At 47.8% G+C, this 22,113-nt stretch overlaps 1 protein-coding gene across 1 annotated transcript in view; it reads left to right on the top strand.

Moving 5' to 3' along the window:
- The first annotated feature begins 6,578 nt into the window (after positions 1 to 6,578).
- Positions 6,579 to 22,113, top strand: part of map3k8 (mitogen-activated protein kinase kinase kinase 8) — a 35,771-nt gene continuing 20,236 nt past the window's right edge. The window contains exons 1-4 of the mRNA XM_078429623.1: positions 6,579 to 7,085; positions 11,314 to 11,484; positions 16,925 to 17,186; positions 17,301 to 17,407. Of these exons, the coding sequence (XP_078285749.1) occupies positions 6,747 to 7,085; positions 11,314 to 11,484; positions 16,925 to 17,186; positions 17,301 to 17,407 (879 nt within the window). The 5' untranslated portion in view covers positions 6,579 to 6,746. The remainder of the gene's footprint in view (positions 7,086 to 11,313; positions 11,485 to 16,924; positions 17,187 to 17,300; positions 17,408 to 22,113) is intronic.

Genomic DNA, 22,113 nt, shown 5'->3' on the forward strand with positions numbered 1-22,113 from the left:
TGTGGCAGGATTAATTCAGTCGGCGACGTGCTTTCAGTCACTGGTGAGACTGGAAGGCATTCTGTGGAGACGAGTACATCGTCTGCCCACTATCCTTCTCACACGTCCGCATTGCAAACAGGTTCACACGTGAGTAATGATGCCTGAGGTCACTAAACAACACCCAATGAGCCGTCCTCAAACACAAAGAAGACCCATGAATGCTTCTAATTGTCATCGACCGATCGATTGTTACGTTGTAGGAAGGAACTGCAGATGCTTGTTTAAACCGAAAGTAGACATAAAGACGCTGGAGTAACTCGGCGGGACAGGCAGCATCGCTGGAGAGAAGGAATGGGTGACGTTTCGGGTCGAGACCCTTCTTCAGACTCAGACTTCAGTCCGAAGAAAGGTCGCCATCAGGGCCGGTTGCTTTCAGGCTTCACACTCATTAACGGTTTTCTGACATCAACCTCAATGAGATCACAAAATGCTGGAGTAACTCAGCGGGACAGGCAGCATGTCTGGATCACAGGAATGGGTGACGTTTTGGGTCGAAACTTGGGTTGCCAACTTCCTCACTCCCAAATAAGGGAAAAAGGGTGATGTCACCGCCCCGCGCCCCTCGTGACCTCACCCAGCCAGCGGCCATGTGCTCCTGCTCCACCAATGGCGGCCGCCCGGGCTGGGAGGCGGGTTGCAACGCAACCTCCGTTAGGCGGCGCCCGGGCCTCCAGGCCTACATTGTCCGGGCCTACAGTGTCCGGGCCTACAGTGGCCAGGCCTACATTGCCCGGGTCTACAGTGGCCCCCGGGGCTATAGTGTCCGGGCCTACAGTGTCCGGGCCTACAACACCATCCGGGCCTAATACAGGGCAAGGGCGGTCCCATACGGAACAAACCAATTTAGCCCAAAATACTGGGATGTCCCGGCTAATACGGGACAGTTGGCAACCCTAGTCGAAACCCTTCTTCAGACTCACTCTCGACCCGAAATATCACCCATTCCTTCTGCCCAGAGATGCTGCCTGAGTGACTCCAGCATTTTGTGTCTATGATCGACTGTAATGGTGTATTGTCTTTCTGCCGACTGGATAGCACGCAACAAGAAGCTTTTCACTGTACCTCGGTACACGTGACAATAAACCAAACTGAATTCAACTAAACTAATGCCGAAGCATTTCTGTCTCTGAAATTTCCATGCAGCAAAGTCTTTGACTCGGTGCAGACGGGAGATTTAGTGGGAGAACTCTGCGCCTTGTGTTTACTCGAGGTTTCCCAGCGTCTCCAGTCTTTTGTGTCTCCATTCTACACAGATCTGGTCATCTGAGGTTTGTGAACAAAGTGTTAAAGCTTGTGCGTGGTCTGGACGTAGACTGGGGCAGCGGCGCCTTGCCCGTGTAGAGGGCTTCGGTGAACGTGTGTCCAAGAAAACAGAGTCGCTGCCCATTGTGCCCGTCGTCCAGGGGAAATGAAATGGCAACGAAACCATCCTTTGTACCCGGAGGCAAAGCCGGCTCCAACGCTGCCTAGTGTGTGTTTTCCCCCACTTCCTTGGGCATTTTGAATCGTTTGGATCAAGGCGTGAATACTGTTGTACTTTGTGGTCCGGTATCTGTTGTACCTTTGTTATGACTCTGGACGCACCACAAGTACACGTGTTTAAAAGGTTATAAAGCTGGAGCTTAAATCCAGGCTGTTTATTCCACGGCCACCTGGAACCAGAGTGACCACCTAATCACCTCAATCTCTTATATACACGTTACTACACAGGCAAACAAAGTAGTCCTTGTGATACAACAAAGTAGTCCTTGCAGTATCACAACAAATACTGGAGTTGAAAGCCAAAGACAGACACAAAGAGTTTGGAGTTTAACCCAGCGGGTCAGGCAGCATCTCTGGAGAGAAGAAGAAATGGGGGGATCTTTCTGGCCGTGACCCTGAGTCTGAAGAATCGTCACCCTATTTCCAATTTCTCCAGAGATGCTGCCTGCCCCGCTGAGTTACTCCTCCAGCTCTTTGTGTCTATCTTCGGTTTAAACCAGCATCTGGTTTAACCAAACCTGAACATTTTTAAAAAATGCCACTTGCATTATTACATTAAAGGGGGTTCCAACGTTTTGTGATACCTTCAAAAGCAACTAACTATCTCTTGAACTCATCAGGTTAAAGGATTTGAAAATTGGAAAAAGTACAATGGTAAATTAAAATCGGTGAACAGTTTCGGGTCAGATATAGAAAGAGAAATGATGGAAGGGAGAGAATACAAGAGTCAGAAAAAGATTAGAAACATAGAAACATAGAAAATAATAGGTGCAGGAGGAGGCCATTTGGCCCTTCGAGCCAGCACCGCCATTCATTGTGATCATGGCTGATCATCCACAATCAATAACCCGTACCTGCCTTCTCCCCATATCCCTTGATTCCACTAGCCCCTGAAGCTCTATCTAACAAAAGGATTATGGGAAAATTATATATATATTTTTTTTTTAAACGTCAAATAAAAATTAATAGATGTAGGAATGAAAAGTCATGCTTTTACTTGTTCATTTCCAGTGCCATATAGCTTGATCTGCAGTCATTAACTGTAGTCACAGGAGGTCCAGGGTTTACCGCAAGGATGGGAGCGGGCACCTCTGCACAATTTAATATTGGCCACTTACTTAGCTCTAGTGTGTGCTGCGACCTCTCTAGATTGCACTCAATGTTTATCAGGATGTGAGGTGTGAAGAAGGGTCAGTCTGTCTGAAGTAGGATCTCGACCCGAAAGCCACCAGCATCCACAAAGACTCTTCACACCCCTGCAACAGTCTGTTCGAACTTCTACCATCGGGCAGATGATACAAGGCCTTCTGCGCCTGCACCTCCAGACTCAGGAACAGCATCATCCCCAGGGCCATAGCTGCTATGAACTGGTCCTGCTGAGCCGGATGGTCACATCGCACAGTGATACGGCACAGATCTACTTACACTTTATTCTGTCTTAAAACTGTTACAACTTGTTTCGTTGGGTTGTTCAAATTAATACTGACTAGCTAATTAATTTATCGCATCGTATGGGAGGCGCATTCCCAATCTCGTTGTACCCCTGTACAATGACAATAAAGATATATTGTATTGTATTGTATTGTATTGTATTGTATTGTATTGTATTGTATTGTATTGTAACGTCACCCATTCCTTCCCTCCTGAGATGCTGCCTGACCCGCTGAGTTACTCCGGCATTTTGTGAAATAAAAAGGGACGTGGGATGTGATGAGATAGTTGCAACAATGTCGCCTGCACACATTAAATCCAGTCCGCGTTTCGTGGCTGCGAGACCGGTGCCACAACAGTTACATCAGCCCCAATGTTTGTTGTTGTAGTCACGGAGCTGGAGGCGGACGTGAGAGGTGGCAGACAAGGAATCTTCACACTGATCGCCCTGCCGGCGACCCGCTAGCTCTCTCTCTCCCTCTCTCTCTCTCTGCCTTTCCATTGTCTTGTCGGTGTTTGAGGGGGTGGGACTGTTCTGGCGGAGTGGCAGGGTCAGGAGGCTGCCACATGTCCTTCATTAGCCAACACTTTGTGGCGCAGTTCTTTTCGCCTTTTAACTCTTCCCAGACCCCGTTCATGGCTGTATTTCAAAAATAGACGAGTGGCACACAGTCGCTTTGTAAATTCTTTAACACAGTCTTTACAACGTGTCGCAAGATCCATATATCCCTCTGAAGAAGTTTAGGTCCCACGCCAGCCTCCTTGGTTTGCCCCACCGTCCAAATTGAATGAATACAGTGGGATTTCTGTAAATGTTTTTCACAGAGTCACAGAGTCAAACAGCGAGGAAACAGGCCCTTCGGCCCAACTTTGCCACTCCGGCCAACATGCCCCATCTGCACTAGTCCCACCTGCCTGTGGTTGGTCCATATCACTCTAAATCTGTCCTATCCACGTACCTGTCTAAATATTTCTTAAATGTTGCGATAGTCCCTGACTCAATCAACTACCTCCTCCGGCAGCTCGTTCCATACACCCACTACCCTTTGTCTGAAGAAGGGTCTCGACCCGAAACGTCACCCATTCCTTCTCTCCAGAGATTCTGCCTGTCCTGCTGAGTTACTCCAGCTTTTTGTGTCACCCTTTGCGGAAACATTTCCCCTCGTGTTCCCATTAAATCTTTCCCCCCTCACCTTAAACCTATGTCCTCTGCTTCTCGATTCGCCTACTCTGGGCAAGAGACTCTGTACATCTACCCGATCTATTCCTCTCATGATTTTATAAATCTCTATAAGATCTCCCCTCATCCTCCTGCGCTCCAAGGAATAGAATCCCAGCCTACTCAACCTCTCCCTTTAGCTCACACCCTTGAGTCCTAGCAACATCCTCGTAAATCTTCTCTGTACCCTTTCCAGCTTGACAACATCTTTCCTATAACATGGTGCCCAGAACTGAACACAATACTCTAAATGCGGTCTTATACCAACGTCTTATACAACTGTAACATGACCTCCCACCTTCTTGAACATCCAATAATGCCACTTTCAAGGAACCATGCACCTGCACTCCTAGATCCCACTGCTACACCATTCACTGTGTAGGTCCTGCCCATGTTAGACTTTCCAAGATGCAACACCTCACATCACTGTGTTAAATTCTATCAACCATTCCTCAGCCCACCTGGCCAATCCATCAAGATCCTGTTGCATTTTTTTTACAACCATCTTCGCTATCTGCAAAACCACCCACTTTTGTGTCATCTGCAAACTTGCTCATCTTTGCCCTGTATGTTCTCATCTAAATCATTGATGTATTTGACAAACAGTAACGGGCCCAGCATCGAACCCAGAGGTCACAGGCCCCCAGTCCGAGAAGCAACCTTCCACCACCACCTTCTGCTTCCTTCCATCAAGCCAATTTTCTACCCATTCTGCAATGGGTTCAAATGCAGCAGAGTGGCGCAACGGTAGAGTTGCTGCAGAGATCCTGGTTCGATCCTGACTATGGGTGCTGTCTGTGCGGAGTTTGCACGTTCTCCACGTGACCTGCGTGGGTTTTCTCTGGGTGCTCAGGTTTCCTCCCACACTTCAAAAATGTACAGGTTTGTAGGCTAATTGGCTTCGGTAAAATTGTAAATTGTCCCTAGTGTGTGTGTGTGGGATAGTGTTAGTGTGCGGGGATCGCTGGTCGGCTTCGGCCAGAACAATGAAAGGCACAGAGAGGATGTGGAGAGGATGTTTCCACAGGTGGGAGAGTCTAGGACCAGAGGTCACAGCCTCAGAATTAAAAGGTGTTCTTTTAAAAAGGTGAGGAAGAACTTCTTCAGTCAGAGGGTAGTTAATCTGTGGAACTCATTGCCACAGAGGGCTGTGGAGGCCAAGTCAGTGGATATATCTTTAAGTCAGAGATAAACAAATTCTTGATTAGAATGTGTGTCATTGGTTATGGGGAGAAGGCAGGAAATCGGATTAGGAGGCAGAGATCAGGCATGTCCCAATGGTGGAGTAGACTCGATGGGCCGAATGGCCTAATTCTACTATAAACGTGACCCGAAACGTCACCTGTTCCTTCTCCCCAGAGACGCTGCCTGCCTGTCCCGCTGAGTTACTCCAGCATTTTGCGTCTGTCTTCGGTTTAAACTATCTGTCCTTTGAATCCAGAGCAGGAGATTTGGCTTTTAAAACAATTGCCCCCCTTCTGGTTTAATCGTTGACGGCAGACACGCACACAAAAAAAAAGCTGGTGTCACAAAATGCTGGAGTAACTCAGCAGGTCAGGCAGCATCTCAGGAGAAAAGGAATGGGTGGCTGGTGGGAGAACTGGCACAAAATGCTGGAGGAACCTTCTCTCCTGAGATGCTGCCTGACCCGCTGAGTTACTCCAGCATGTTGTGTAAGAAAATAACTGCAGATGCTGGTACAAATCTAAGCTATTCACAAAATGCTGGAGTAACTCAGCAGGTCAGGCAGCATCTCAGGAGAGAAGGAATGGGCGACGTTTCGGGTCGAGACCCTTCTTCAGACACCTTCGGTTTGTACCAGCATCTGCAGTTAATTTTCCTAATACAAAAAAAGAAAAAGCTGGAGTAACTCAGCGGGGACAGGCAGCATCTCTGGAGAGAAGGAATGGGTCGAAGAGCCAGACTGAAGGTATTTATTCACAAAATGCTGGAGTAACTCAGCAGGGACAGGCAGCATCTCTGGAGAGAGGGGATGGGTGGAAGAGCCTTCTTCAGACTGAAGGTATTTATTCACAAAATGCTGGAGTAACTCAGCAGGGACAGGCAGCATCTCTGGAGAGAGGGGATGGGTGGAAGAGCCTTCTTCAGACTGAAGGTATTTGTTCACAAAATGCTGGAGTAACTCAGCAGGGACAGGCAGCATCTCTGGAGAGAGGGGATAGGTGGAAGAGCCTTCTTCAGACTGAAGGTATTTGTTCACAAAATGCTGGAGTAACTCAGCAGGGACAGGCAGCATCTCTGGAGAGAAGGAATGGGTGGAAGAGCCTTCTGCAGACGGCTGAAGGGTTAATGACGCTGATACATAACGTGGTGATGTTTCCGTGCCTGTCAGAGCTGGGGTAATCCCTGGGCCGTCCTCTCCTCTATTCTCCGCCCCTCCCCTGGCAACAACAAAAAAAAAAGTTTGCACGTACTGAAACCAGCCCAGTGTGACTGTGAGAGCAGAGGGATCGTAACTGGCAGTCTCAGTCGCCCGTGGAGGGGAGGGGAGGAGGAACAACGACAAGGACAACGGCGAGCGGAGGATGGTTTGGGACGCCTCGCCTAGCTGATGGTCCCGGCTGCTGAGCGAGTGCAGGCGATGGAGTCGCTGCTGAGCGAGTGCATAGGGGAGGCCAGCTTGGAGCTGCTGCTGGAGCGGATGGGGGACATGGTGGAGGCGCTGGAGGTGCTGTACCCGCTGGGGGACACGGCTCTGTCTGGGCTGGCTAGTGGACCACAGCAACAACAGCAGCAACAGCAACAGCAACAGCAACAGGAGAGGAGGGGGCTCGCCACCGTCTCGTACGGCACAGTGGACGATCTGCTCAACTTTGCCAACCAGGTCTCCAGCACCTCCCGCAGGTTCACGCCGGACACGGGCTACGAGGCGGGAGTCATACTCAATAAGGTGACATACAAACGTACAAACGTACATGGCCGTACCTGCCTTCTCTCCATACCCCCCTGATCCCTTTAGCCACAAGGGCCACGTCTAACTCCCTCTTAATTGTAGCCAACGAACTGGCCTCATCTACCCTCTGTGGCAGAGGATTCCACAGATTCACCACTCTCTGTGTGAAAAAAAAAACCTCCCAGGATCTTTTCCACTCAGAGAGTTGTGAATCTGTGGAATTCTCTGCCTCAGAAGGCAGTGGAGGACAATTCTCTGAAGGCATTCAAGAGAGAGCTGGATAGAGCTCTTAAGGATAGTGGAGTCAGGGGGTATGGGGAGCAGGCAGGAACGGGATACTGATTTGGGGATGATCAGCCATGATCACATTGAATGGCCTTGCTAGCTCGAAGGACCGAATGGCCTCCTCCTGCACCTATTGTCTATTGTTTATTGTCTATAACTCAGTATCCTGTACCTGCCTTCTCTCCATACCCCCTGATGCCTTTAGCCACAAGGGCCACATCTAACTCCCTCTTAAATATAGCCAATGAACTGGCCTCAACTACCCTCCGTGGCAGAGAATTCCACAGATTCACCACTCTCTGCAAAATGCTGTATTTTAAGCCGGAGATACACACAACAGTGACTAATTTGAGGAAGGATATTCTTGCTATTGAGGGAGTGCAGCGTAAGTTCACCAGGTTAATTCCCGGGATGACGGGAATGACATATGATGAAAGAATGTCTTGGATTCACTGGAATTTAGAAGGATGAGAACACCGGCTGTATATATATGATATGATATGATATGATATGATATCAAATTAATTGAAGGTATTGGACAGGGCAGATGCAGGAAACATGTTCCCGATGTTCGGGGAGTCCAGAACCAGTTTGAGAATTTAGATCTGAGATGAGGAAAAACTTTTTCACCCAGAGAGTTGTGAATTTTGTGGAATTCTCTGCCACAGAAGGCAGTGGAGGCCAAATTCACTGGACGCATTCAAAAGAGAGTTAGATGGAGCACTTAGGGCTAGCGGAATCAAGGGGTATGGGGAGAAGGCAGGAACAGGGTACTGATTGTGGATGATCAGCCATGATCACATTGAATGACGGTGCTGGCTCGAAGGGCTGAATGGCCTCCTCCTGCACCTATTGTCTATGTGTCTATGTAACTCAGCGGGACAGGCAGCATCTCTGGAGAGAAAGAATTGGTCTATCTTCATTTTCAAATATTATACATTTGTATATGATAAAGAACTACTTACTAAGTGACCTTTTTGTAACCCATAAAGGTGGAAGTCCTAATTAAATGGTTTTAGATATTATTTTTAATACAGTGTTAAATAACACAAATATAGTGTTAATATATTTTAATACAGTATAACTTTGTAGCCAAGTAAGTAGGAAGGAACTGCAGATGCTGGTTTAAACTAAACATAGACACAAAAAGCTGAAGAGAAGGAATAGGTGATGTTTCGGGTCGAGACCCTTCTTCAGACTGAGAGTCAGGGGAAAGGGAAACGAGAGATCTCGTCAGTGAAGTGGAGAGATAAAGAACAAATGAATGAAAGATATGCAAAAAAGTGACGATGATAAAGGAGACAGGCCATTGTTAGCTGTGGGCTAGGTGAAAATGAGTTACAGACAATGAGACTCAACAAGACACTTTTAAGCTGGTACGACTTGGGTGGGGGAGGGAAGGAGAGAGGGGGGGATGCAAGGGTTACTTGAAGATAGAGAAATCAATGTTCATACCACTGGGTTGTAAGCTGCTCAAGCGAAATTGCCCAAGCAATGTTTTGAAGGGTGGTTATTATTGTAACATCAATAGACAATAGACAATAGGTGCAGGAGTAGGCCATTCAGCCCTTCGAGCCAGCACCGCCATTCAATGCGATCATGGCTGATCACTCTCAATCAGTACCCCGTTCCTGCCTTCTCCCCATACCCCCTCACTCCGCTATCCTTAAGAGCTCTATCCAGCTCTCTCTTGAAAGCATCCAACGAACTGGCCTCCACTGCCTTCTTTGCGGCAACTTTGCACAGATGGCAGTGTCTAAATCACCCAGATGATCTGTTTTGTAAATCAGTAGTTTAGGTGTGTGCAGTAGTTTAATTGTAGTTTAGTTTAGATATGTTCTCACGGGGATTAGTTGTTTTCATGGGGAAATTCCTTGCACTAATGTTGATAGTACTGTAGGGGCTTTCACCTCCATCTGAAGAGTTTGAGTTTAGTTTAATGTCACATAGACCGAGGTGCAGTGAAAAGCCTTTGTTGCATGCTAACCAGTCAACAGAAAGATAATAGAAGACAGACACAAAAAGCTGTGGTAGTACTCAGCGGGTCAGGCAGCAAGCATCTTTGGTGAAGGGGAATAGGTGACATTTTGGGTCGAGATCCTTCTTCAGATTCCAACTCCAACTCTGGTTCCAGACATCCAAGTTTGGACCCAACCCGAATTACAGATACCACTGCCTATAGTGGAAAGACAATGCATGACTACAATCATGCCATCCACACAATAATGAGAATAGCGTGAATTAATGCAAGATAATGGGTTTAAGAATAAGGGGTAGGCCATTTAGAACGGAGATGAGGAAAAACCTTTTCAGTCAGAGAGTTGTAAATCTGTGGAATTCACTGCCTCAGAAGGCAGTGGAGGCCTATTCTCTGAATGCATTCAAGAGAGAGCTAGATAGAGCTCTTAAAGATAGCGGAGTCAGGGGGTATGGGGAGAAGGCAGGAGCGGGGTACTGATTGAGAATGATCAGCCATGATCACATTGAATGGTGGTGCTGGCTCGAAGGGCCGAATGGCCTACTCCTGCACCTATTGTTTATTGTATATAAAGTCCATTAAAGTCCAATCAAAGATAGTCCGAGGGTCTCCAAAGAGGTAGACAGGAGGCTGAAGAAGGGCCTTGACCTGAAACGTCACCCATTCCTTCTATCCAGAGATGTTGCCGGTCCCGCTGAGTTACTCCAGCAGTTTGTGTTTATCTTCGAGGCAGATAGTAGTTCATCACTGCTCTCCAGTTGTTGTAGGATGGTTCGGTGTCCTGTTAACAGCTGGGAAGAAACAGTCCCTGAATCCGGAGGTGTGTGTTTTCACATTTCTCTCCCTTCTGCCCTGATGGGAGAGGGGGACAGTATCATACAGCTCAGGAAGCGGCCCTTCGACCCACCCTATCGTTGCCGACCTTCAAGTACGATTCCAGCCATGGCAATTGAAGTGTTGGCCCGGATACTAATTAGATATTGTGAGATGATTTGCCTCATCTCGAAAATGGCACTTCTACTAGTGTGTCATTGCTCCACGATACACTGTCGTGCACATTTTAGATTTCAGAGGCAAGAGAAAATATTTTGTGTTGCAAAGTAATTTTGAATACCTTCTAAACCCACTGATGTCAAGTCAAGTCAAGTCAATTTTATTTGTATAGCACATTTTAAAACAACCCACGTTGACCAAAGTGCTGTACATCAGTTCAGGTACTAAGAAACGAACATACAATGGCACACAAACATAACAACAGATACATAAACAGTTCACAGCGCCCCCTCAGAGGGCCTCAAACGCTAGGGAGTAGAAACAGGTTTTGAGCCTGGACTTAAAGGAGTCGATGGAGGGGGCAGTTCTGATGGGGAGAGGGATGCTGTTCCACAGTCTAGGAGCTGCAACCGCAAAAGTGCGGTCACCCCTGAGCTTAAGCCTAGACCGCGGGATAGTCAGTAGCCCCAAGTCGGCCGCCCTGAGGGACCTGGAGATAGAGTGGTGGGTTAGAAGATTTTTGATATGGGGGGGGGGGGGGAAGCCCGTTTAGGTGAATAGGATGTGCTCATGAATGACAAATGCATTTTGTCCTTTTAATAATGGGTTAGACACAAAAAGCTGGAGTAACTCAGCGGGGACAGGCAGCATCTCTGGAGAGAAGGAATGGGTGACGTTTCGGGTCGAGACCCTTCTTCAGGCATTAAGTAATGGGTTGCTGTCATTAAGCCGAATTCTTTTTCATGTTGTCCTTTTTGATTGTTATCAAACGAAACAAAGATGTGCATTTGTACGGTGTTTTTTCACATCCCTTTGGTGTAAAGGTTTTTTAACAACGGAAGCACAATCACTGGAGGCACTGCGCAGCTGAATTTCACACAGCGCGTGTCTCCCAGTGACAGCAAAAATGAGAATGAGCAGAAAATGTTTTTTCCGCAGTGTTGACTTATCCGTTCTTCTGTTGAACAGAGTGATATAATTATCAACAATGGACATTATGGGGTCAACGCCGAATTCTCCTTGTTTCCATGGAAATTTGCCCATAGAAATATCGGGCCTGGCTACATTCCTCGAGGTACCTTTGGAAAGTGCCACCTTGCACAGGATAAAACGACAAAGAAGCGAATGGCATGCAAACTGGTAAGGCACACACCTCCTCGTGTACGGAAGTGCACTTTCAACTTCAAGGGATGTGACTTGGTAGCACTTAAGTATTTATACAAACTACAATAGTATGGCGCGGTGGTAGAGTTGCTGCCAGAGGCGCGGGTTCCATCCCGACTGCGGGTGCTGTCTGCCTGTACGGAGTTTGTACGTTCTCCCCGTGACCCACTTGGGTGTTCTCCGAGATCTTTGGTTTTCTCCCTCGCTCCAAAGATGTACAGGGTTTGTAGGTTAATTGGCTTGGAATAAATGTAAATTGTCCCCAGTATGTGTCGGGTAGTGTGCAGCGATCGCTGGTCGGCGCGGACTCGGTGGGCCGAAGGGCCTGTTCCTGCGCTGTATCTCTAAACTAAACTAAACTAGCACACAAGTATTTTGGTAACTTACGGCCAATTCAACTTTGCTTAGTCTCAACATCAGTAAGAATGTCATTGTTCTATCTGGGACATGTGACAATAAAACACTCTGGACTCTAGACGTCATCTGTCCAACTCATCATCATATCTCACAATCTCTCTTCTCGGTATAAAGGAAGCAATTGGGATACTCCTAAGTCATTCGTGTTGTTCATTTTGGTCGCCGGTTCCTGGAATTTGCATCATGGCCCTTTGTGTAGAAATAATTCCATGTGACTTCCCCTTTGTTACTCTTTACTGTTTGGTTTTAAACACGAGCCCTCTCGCCAGAGTGAGCATTCAGCTGGTATCAGCTTTTGTTCATTCTTTTCCATAATCTTTAAAGTTGCAATGCGTTTGAAAGCTATTTGGCATAAAAGAAGGTCTTTCACAGAAGGACTGTGTTCCTCTCAGGTTTCTGACATTTGTGCACACATGCAATCCAACACATCAGGCGCCAACATATCAAAGTCTCCCTGTGTTCCTGTTTGATTTGGTGAAGTGTTTCTTGCAAAGTGGACTCTGTCTGTATTTTTCAGAGTTTATAAACTCCTCTTATAAACCTCCTCTTGAGGTCTCCTTGAAGTTGACATCATTCATACAGCCGGGCTCAAAGGGCGGGAAATACAGGGAGGACATGTCTCCTGAACGAGAGGGTTACAACCAGGAAATAGTCTAAGAATAAGGGGCAAGCCAATTAAGACTGACACAAGGAGAAATATTTTCATGCAGAGCATGGTGCCAAGTTAAAATGTTCCACCCCAGTGCATTCTGTTAATTTAAAACAGAGATTTTGTACATTTCTGGGAATCGAGGGTTCGAGTGATAGAATCAGAGCTATACAACATAAAACAGTACAGCCCCAGAACTGGGGCAGCACAGTGGTAGAGCTGCTGCCTTACAGCGCTAGAGACCTGGGTTCGGTCCTGACTATGGCTGGCGTCTGTACAGAGTTTGTACGTTCTCCGGGTGCTCTGGTTCCACGTTCCAAGGACGTGCAGGTTTGTAGGTTAGTTGGCTTCTGTAAATTGGCCCTCGTGTATAAGACAGCACCGGTTGTACTAGTAAACTACAACAAGTGATTGCGAGTTGGCGTGGACTCGGTGGGCCGAAGGGCCTGTTTCCTCGCTGTATCTCTAAGCAGGCCCCTCACCCCACAATGTCGGTGCCAAACATGATGCAAGAACACATACACGATGCAGCGGGCATATACAAAATAGAAACAGGCCCATCTTGTCCAAAAACACAAAAAGCTGGAGTAACTCAGCGGGTCAGACAGCATCTCTGGAGAAAAGGAATAGGTGAGGCTTTAGGTTGGGACCCTTCTCTTTTGTCCATGTCGAGATAAAGTTGGCATTCTGAGATATTCCATTTGCCAGCATTATGGTCCATATTCTTGCAAATGCCTCCGGCCTGATTATAGGTATACTGCAAAATGATAGAACACCAGCTGTTGATGAATTTTGGAGCAAGTACTGGGGCTCAATGGCCTACTCCTGCTCCTAATTCTTGTGTATTTATATTCCTCATAAAACCTACCCGAAAGCCCAAAATATTTAGTTTAGTTTAGTTTAGAGATACAGCGTGGAAACAGGCCCTTCTGCCCACCGAGTCCGCGCCGACCAGCGATCCCCGCACATTTACTATCCTACACACTAGGGATGATTTACATTTATACCAAGCCAATCAGTCTCCAAACCTGTACGTCTTTGGAGTGTGGGGGGAAACCGGGGGTAACCCGGTTTCTGGGTTACCGGTAACTGGAGCGACTAGGCTTGTATACACTGGAATTTAGAAGGATGAGAGGAGATCTTATCGAAACGTATAAGATTATTAAGGGGTTGGACACGTTAGAGGCAGGAAACATGTTCCCAATGTTGGGGGAGTCCAGAACAAGGGGCCACAGTTTAAGAATAAGGGGTAGGCCATTTAGAACAGAGATGAGGAAAAACCTTTTTCAGTCACAGAGTTGTGAATCTGTGGAATTCTCTGCCTCAGAAGGAAGTGGAGGCCAATTCTCTGAATGCATTCAAGAGAGAGCTAGATAGAGCTCTTAAGGATAGCGGAGTCAGGGGTATGGGGAGAAGGCAGGAACGGGGTACTGATTGAGAATGATCAGCCATGATCACATCGAATGGTGGTGCTGGCTCGAAGGGCCGAATGGCCTCCTCCTGCACCTATGGTCTATTGTCTATAACCCATGCAGATCACGGGGAGAACGTACTAACTCCGTACAGACAGCACCCCGAAGTCAGGATCGATTCTGGGTCTCTGGCAGTGTAAGGCAGCAACTCTACCGCTGCCCCACCGTGCCGCCCTACACCAAAGTGTGCTATTCATTGCTAAACCACATGAGTGATCAGTGGGATATGAATCATCCAGGATTCATGTACAGTGTGAATAACTTACGCATACTTGCTGTGGATTATTCACTTCCTGCACACACGGGGCAAATTACAGAGGCCAATTAACCTACCAATCTTCGGGATGCGGGAGGAAGCCGGAGCACCTGGACTAATCCCACGTGATCAGAGGGAGAACGTGCAAACTCCACGCCCAAGGTCAGGATCGGACCGGGTCTCTGGCACTGTAAGGCAGTAGCTCTACCAGCCGCGCCACCCTGATGGCGTTTAACTCATCTCCTCTACCTGCACGTATTCCAAATCCCTCCATTTCCTCCGTATCCATGCGCCTACCTCAAGGCATCTTAAACACCACCATAGCATCTGCCTCCACCGCCGACCCTGGCAGCACGTTCCGGACACCCAGCGCCCTCTGTGTAAAAACGCTTGCCGCACATCTTTAAACTTTGTCGCTCTCACCTCAAAGCTGAGTCCTCTGGTCCTTGATATTCCCATCCCGGGGGGAACAAGTTCAGACTGTCTACCCTAGCCATGCCTCTGTACTGTGTGTGATTATGGTTCTGGACTGTGATAGATAGAGGCCAGGACACCACATATTTTTCGGGACGTCATTGAGTCATACAGCATGGAAACAGGCCATTCGGCCCAACCTGCCCATGCTGGCCAACATTTCCCAGCTACACTAGTCCCACCTGCCCGCGTTTGGTCCATATCCCTCCAAACCTGTCCTATCCATGTACCTGATTAACTGTTTCTTAAACGTTGGGAGATTTTTTTTTTAGATTTAGAGATACAGCGCAGAAACAGGCCCTTCGGCCCACCGTGTCCGCGCCGCCCAGCGATCCCCGCACACTAACACTATCCTACACACACTAGGGACAATTTTTACATTTGCCCAGCCAATTAACCTACAAACCTGTACGTCTTTGGAGTGTGGGAGATTTTGTCTCATGAATTTGATTGAGATTTTTGAAGTCGTAACAAGGAAATTGAGGAGAGGGCCATAGACATTGTGTACATGGACTTCAGCAAGGTCTTTGATAAAGTTCCGCATTGTAGAAACCTGTCTCTCAGGGAGATTGGTGCTGGGCCCAATGCTGCTTGATACTTATATCAATGATTTGGATGACAATGTACAAATAGGTTTGCCAACTGTCCCGTATTAGCCGGGACATCCATTGGGCTAAATTGGTTTGACCCTTGTCCCGTATTAAGCCCGGGGGGCACTGTAGGCCCGGACACTGTAGGCCCGGGGGGTGCTGTAGGCCCGGACACTATAGGCCCGGACAGTGTAGGCCCGGGGGCCCGGACAGTGTAGGCCCGGGGGCCCGGGCGCCGCTTAACGGAGGTTGCATAGCAACCCGCCTCCCGGCCCGGACGGCCGCCATTGGTGGACCGGGAGCACGTGGCCGCTGGCTGGGTGAGGTCACGTGGGGCGCGGGGCGGTGATGTCACCTTTTGTCCCTTATTTGGGAGTGAGATAGTTGGCAACCCTATGTACAAAGCATGATGAGTAAATTTGCAGAGGACATTAAAAGTAGGTGGTATCGTAGACAAAGAAGATGGCCGACAGAAATGACAATGTGACTTGGATCAGTTGGACAAGTGGGCGAGTAATAGTTAATGGAGTTTAATTCAGATAAATGTGAGGTGTTTCATTATGGGAAGTCGAATCAGGGTAGGACCTTCACAGTAAACGTTCGGGCTCATTGGCTGTCACCAATATTCACCTAGCACACAGCCAACAATGGCCTGTTTCCTTTATCATCGTTACTTTTTTGCGTATCTTTCATTCATTTGTTCTACATCTCTCCACATCACCGTCTATATCTCTCGTTTCCCTTTCCCCTGACTCTCAGCCTGAAGAAGGGTCTCGCCCCAAAACGTCACCCTATTCATTTTTTCTCCAGAGATGCTGCCTGACCCGCTGAGTTGCTCCAGCTTTTTGCGTCCGTCTTGAGCTGTCAGGTGAAGTCAGTTGAGGCAGGTGCAACAAAATCAAAATACCTTTGGACAGGTAGGCAGATGGATGGGAAAGATTTAGATGGATATGGGGCAAATCCAGCCAAAGCTTAGATGGAGCTCCTTGTCTGGCCTGGATGAGTTGGGGCTGAAGAACGTGGTTCTATAGACAATAGACAATAGACAATAGGTGCAGGAGTAGGCCATTCAGCCCTTCGAGCCAGCACCGCCATTCAATGCGATCATGGCTGATCACTCTCAATCAGTACCCCGTTCCTGCCTTCTCCCCATATCCCCTCACTCCGCTATCCTTAAGAGCTCTATCCAGCACTCTCTTGAAAGCATCCAACGAACTGGCCTCCACTGCCTTCTGAGGCAGAGAATTCCACACCTTCACCACTCTCTGACTGAAAAAGTTCTTCCTCATCTCCGTTCTAAATGGCCTACCCCTTATTCTTAAACTGTGGCCCCTTGTTCTGGACTCCCCCAACATTGGGAACATGTTTCCTGCCTCTAATGTGTCCAATCCCCTAATTATCTTATATGTTTCAATAAGATCCCCCCTCATCCTTCTAAATTCCAGTGTATACAAGCCCAATCGCTCCAGCCTTTCAACGTGCTGCCTGACTCTATGAATCTCACACACGCAAATCTAATTTCATGCACTGTATAATGCGTTTTCTTTTCAATTCAAAGATACCGGTGGAATACTTCAAGCCTGCCGACATTAAAATTCAAGCCCGATTCCGCCATGAGAACATTGCAGAGTTGTACGGTGCCCTGCTCTGGGACGATACCATACACCTCTTCATGGAGGCTGGGGAGGGGGGCTCTGTCCTGGAAAAATTGGAAAGCTGTGGGCCGATGAAGGAATATGAAATCATCTGGTTGACCAAACACGTCCTCAAAGCGCTCGACTTCCTGCATTCCAAAAAAGTCATTCATCATGACATTAAACGTAAGCTTTTCATTCATTCGTTCGCTGCGATTTCTGAATAGCGGCAAATCTTTAAAGATGTTGGTCCGTGAAAGGAATGATGGAATGACATCCGATTTGGCCATTTTCTCACAGCCAGCAACATAGTTCTCATGTCAACCAAGGCGGTGCTGGTGGACTTTGGACTCACCATCCAGATGACCGAGGACATCTACATTCCCAAGGACATTCGAGGGACAGAGGTGAGAATATCCCCAAGCTCACACTTGAATTGTGTAAACCATGTTTCAATCATGTTTCAAATTGGATGACCTTGGTTTTGATGTCCTCACTGTATATGTATGGAAAAAGTAATCCACATCCAAATATTCAGATCATTTAGTATGGAGGAACAACACCTCATATTACGCTTGGCCACCTCACACCCCAGCGGTATGAACATTAGCTTCTCTAACTTCAAGTAACCCTTGCGTTCCCCCTCTCTCCATCCCTCCCCGTTCCCAGTTCTCCGACCAGTCTGACTGACCCCCGATTACATTTTATCTCAGTTTGCTTTGCTGCCACCTTCTCCTGGCTAACAACGACCTATTCTACATTTTCCTTGATCCTCAACTCTTTTGATGTTTCGTTTCCACACACACTTTGCCCGTCCTTATTTCTGTGTCTCCCTCTCCCCTGACTCTCGGTCTGAAGAAGGGTCTCGACCCGAAACGTCGCCCGTTCCTTTTCTCCAGAGATGCTGCCTGACCCGCTGAGTTACTCCAGCATTTTGTGTCTACCAGCATCTGCAGTTCCTTCCTACGCAATATGTTTTTCTAGTTCTTTGCAAACTGCAACTGTAAGCTGGCAGTAGTGTTTCTCATAAAGAAACTGTAGCAGAACCAACAGATCTGTTATTTTGTTTGGCTTCAGATTGGAGGTTTCAGTTCCTTTTAGAGGTTTTTGATTTAAAAATAAGCCGGCACATTGCCCAGTTGGTAGAGCTGCTGCCTCACATCACCAGAGACCTGGGTATGATCCTGAACTCGTGTGTTGACTGTGTGGAGTTTGCCGGGCCGGGAGGTAGGTTGCTATGCAACCTCCATCAGGCGGCGCACGGGCCTCCGGACCTACACTGTCTGGACCTACAGCGGCCTCTGGACCTACACTGTCTGGACCTACACTGTCCAGGCCTACAGCGCCCGGGCCTACAGCGCCCGGGCCTACAGCGTCCGGGCCTACACTGTCCGGGCCTACACTGTCCGGACCTACACTGTCCGGGCCTACACTGTCTGGACCTACACTGTCCGGGCCTACAGCGCCCGGGCCTACAGCGTCCGGGCCTACACTGTCCGGGCCTACACTGTCCGGACCTACACTGTCCGGGCCTACACTGTCTGGGCCTACACTGTCCAGACCTACAGCAGCCCCCAGGCCGACACTGTCTGGACCTACACTGTCCAGGCCTACACTGTCCGGACCTACACTGTCCAGGCCTACACTGTCCAGGCCTACACTGTCCGGACCTACAGCGTCCGGGCCTACAGCGCCCCCCGGCCCTAATACGGGACAAGGGCGGTCCCGTAAGGGACAAACCAATTTAGCCCAAAGTTGGCAACCCTAGCCGATGGGCCTATTTCTATGCTGTATCTCTAATGAAAATAAACCAGTTTGGTGATACACTGCTTTAACAATTGGAAGAGTTTGCATCTCTGATAATGTATTTTGATAATAGTGAGATATGTTTACTCAAGATATTGTGATAGATTCGCTCCATCCTTGGTGGCTATGTCATTTTTGAATAATCTATTCCATGCGTGGAAACACACCTAAATTGTGGTTTATGATGGAGATAGCTGGGAACAGGAAGTGTTAGAGAGGGGAGAAAAAAAAACTTACTGGAGGAACTCTGCAGGTCAGTGTTAAAGAAAATGTGGGGTGCCGTAAGGCTCAGTGCTGGGACCCCAGTTATTTACAATTTTCAGTCACAATTTTGACATAGGAATTAAATGTAACATCTCCAACTTTGCGGATGACACAAAGCAGGGTGGCAGTGTGAGCTGCGAGGAGGATGTTATGAGGCTGCACGGTGACTTGGACAGGTTGTGTGGATGGGCAGATGCATGGCAGATGCGGTATACTGTGGATCAATGTGAGGTTATCCACTTTGGTGGCAAGAACAGGAAGGCAGATTATTATCTGAATGGTGTCAGATTCGGAAAAGGAGCAAGAGAATTTGAGTAGAGGAGCAAGGAGTTCCTACCGCAGTTGTACAGGGCCTCTTAGCGTTTGAGGCCCTCTGAGGGGAGCGCTGTGAACTGTTTATGTATGTGCTGTTATGTTTGTGTGCCATTGTATGTTCGTTCTTAGTACCTGAACTGATGTACACCACTTTGGTCAACGTGGGTTGTTTTTAAATGTGCTATACAAATAAAATTGACTTGACTTGACCCTTAGGGCTAATGGAATCAAGGGATATGGGGAAAAAGCAGGAACGGGGCACTGATTCTGGGTGATCAGCCATGATCACATTGAATGGCCGTGCTGGCTCGAAGGGCCGAATGGCCAACTCCTGCACCTATTTTCTATGTTTCTAAAATGTTAAAACACACCACAAAGATCAGGCAAGGCAATCAAGACTTTATTTAAGAGCGTCAAATACAGCGAATGCTGGGAACAATCTGGCAGATTGCTCGGTGAACAAAGTTCCATCTGGTCCTTATATGCAGCATCTCTCATTGATGTGTTGTTGTTGTTGTTGTTTGCAGGGAGGTTCTGCTGCAGTTGTACAGGGCCTTGGTGAGACCGCACCTGGAGTATTGTGTACAGTTTTGGTCTCCTAATCTGAGGAAAGACATTTTAGCCTTAGAGGGAGTACAGAGAAGGTTCACCAGATTGATTCCTGGGATGGCAGGACTTTCATATGAAGAAAGACTGGATAGACTGGGCTTGTACTCGCTGGAATTTAGAAGACTGAGGGGGGATCTTATTGAAACGTATAAAATTCTTAAGGGGTTGGAGAGGCTAGATGCGGGAAGATTGTTCCCGATGTTGGGGAAGTCCAGAACCAGGGGTCACACCTTAAGGATAAGGGGGAAGTCTTTTAGGACCGAGATGAGAAAACATTTCTTCACACAGAGAGTGGTGAGTCTGTGGAATTCTCTGCCGCAGAAGGTAGTTGAGGCCAGTTCATTGGCTATATTTAAGAGGGAGTTAGATGTGGCCCTTGTGGCTAAGGGGATCAGGGGGTATGGAGAGAAGGCAGGTACAGGATACTGAGTTGGATGATCAGCCATGGTCATATTCAATGGCGGTGCAGGCTCGAAGGGCCGAATGGCCTACTCCTGCACCTATTTTCGATGTTTCTATAACAATTATAAATCATGCACCTCCAAAAGACGGATTAACAAAGATAACTCAGCCCCACCGCCATTGCAGATGAACAGATGTCCTGCTATCCTTTCGACCTCATTTTATTGTTTTACGATTGCCATTTATACTTCTCAGTCAGTCAGCATCCACGGAGGGAAATGAACTGACCGTTTCAGGTGGGGGCGTTCCGACCAGCATCTGCAATCTCGTGGGACTCCAGTGATCAGAGAGAGCCTGGTGAAGGCCTGAAGAAGGGTCTCGACCCGAAACGTCACCCATTCCTTATCTCCCGAGATGCTGCCTGTCCCGCTGAGTTACTCCAGCATTTTCATATCATATCATATATTTACAGCCGGAAACAGGCCTTTTCGGCCCTCCAAGTCCGTGCCGCCCAGCGATCCCCGTACATTAACACTATCCTACACCCACTAGGGACAATTTTTCACATTTACCCAGCCAATTAACCTACATACCTGTACGTCTTTGGAGTGTGGGTGGAAACCGAAGATCTCGGAGAAAACCCACGCAGGTCACGGGGAGAACGTACAAACTCCTTACAGTGCAGCACCCATGGTCAGGATCGAACCTGAGTCTCCGGCGCTGCATTCACTGTAAAGCAGCAACTCTACCGCTGCGCTACCGTGCCGCCCATTTTGTGTCTGTCTTCCGGTGAAGCAGAATAGAGAAGGTGTAGAATAAATATTAGAACAGTCGAAATTTGAATTCAAGTGCTCTTTTTTTCCGGCAAACGTTTGTGCCGAATAATCCTGTTATGTCATTTGTAGCAAGTATTTTGTTTTCTGCAAATTTTTCTAACAGTTTATTGCAATCTAAAATTAGATAAGACATAAAGATATAGAGAATAGTAACGAAGCGGATCTAGGCAAAAAGGCATGATAGCATATAAAACAAGATATGTGTTTGTGAAGATGGACACAAAATGCTGGAGTAACTCAGCAGGACAGGCAGCATCTCTGGAGAGAAGGAATGGGTGACGTTTTGGGACGAAACCCTTCTTCAGACTGCGAGCCAGGGGAAATATATTTTGATTTAGATTTAGAGATACAGCGCGGAAACAGGCCCTTCGGCCCACCGGGTCCGCGCCGCCCAGCGATCCCCGCACATTAACACTATCCTACACACACTAGGGACAATTTTTACATTTGCCAAGCCAATTAACCTACAGAACTGCACATCTTTGGAGTGTGGGAGGAAACCGAAGATCTCGGAGAAAACCCACGCAGGTCACGGGGAGAACGTACAAACTCCGTAGTACGCCCGTAGTCAGGATCGAACCCGAGTCTCCGGCGCTGCATTCGCTGTAAGGCAGCAACTCTACCGCTGCGCCCAGAATCCCAAAGATATAAAGGTTCTGGAATATTTTGAATTCCCTATCGTAGAGCATTGTGGAGACTTAACATGGACCAAAGAACAGCACAGGACAAGAACAGGGTCATAGGCCCACAGCCAGTGCCATATATGATGCTGGTATCATCTCTTATTACCCTGCGCATGCTCCACATCCCTCCATTCCCTGCATATTCATATCGCTATCCAAAAGCATGGTATCTGCCTCAACCACCAACAATGGCTGCAT

This window comes from Rhinoraja longicauda, chromosome 2 (assembly GCF_053455715.1).
Source record: "Rhinoraja longicauda isolate Sanriku21f chromosome 2, sRhiLon1.1, whole genome shotgun sequence".
Lineage (NCBI taxonomy): Eukaryota > Metazoa > Chordata > Chondrichthyes > Rajiformes > Arhynchobatidae > Rhinoraja > Rhinoraja longicauda.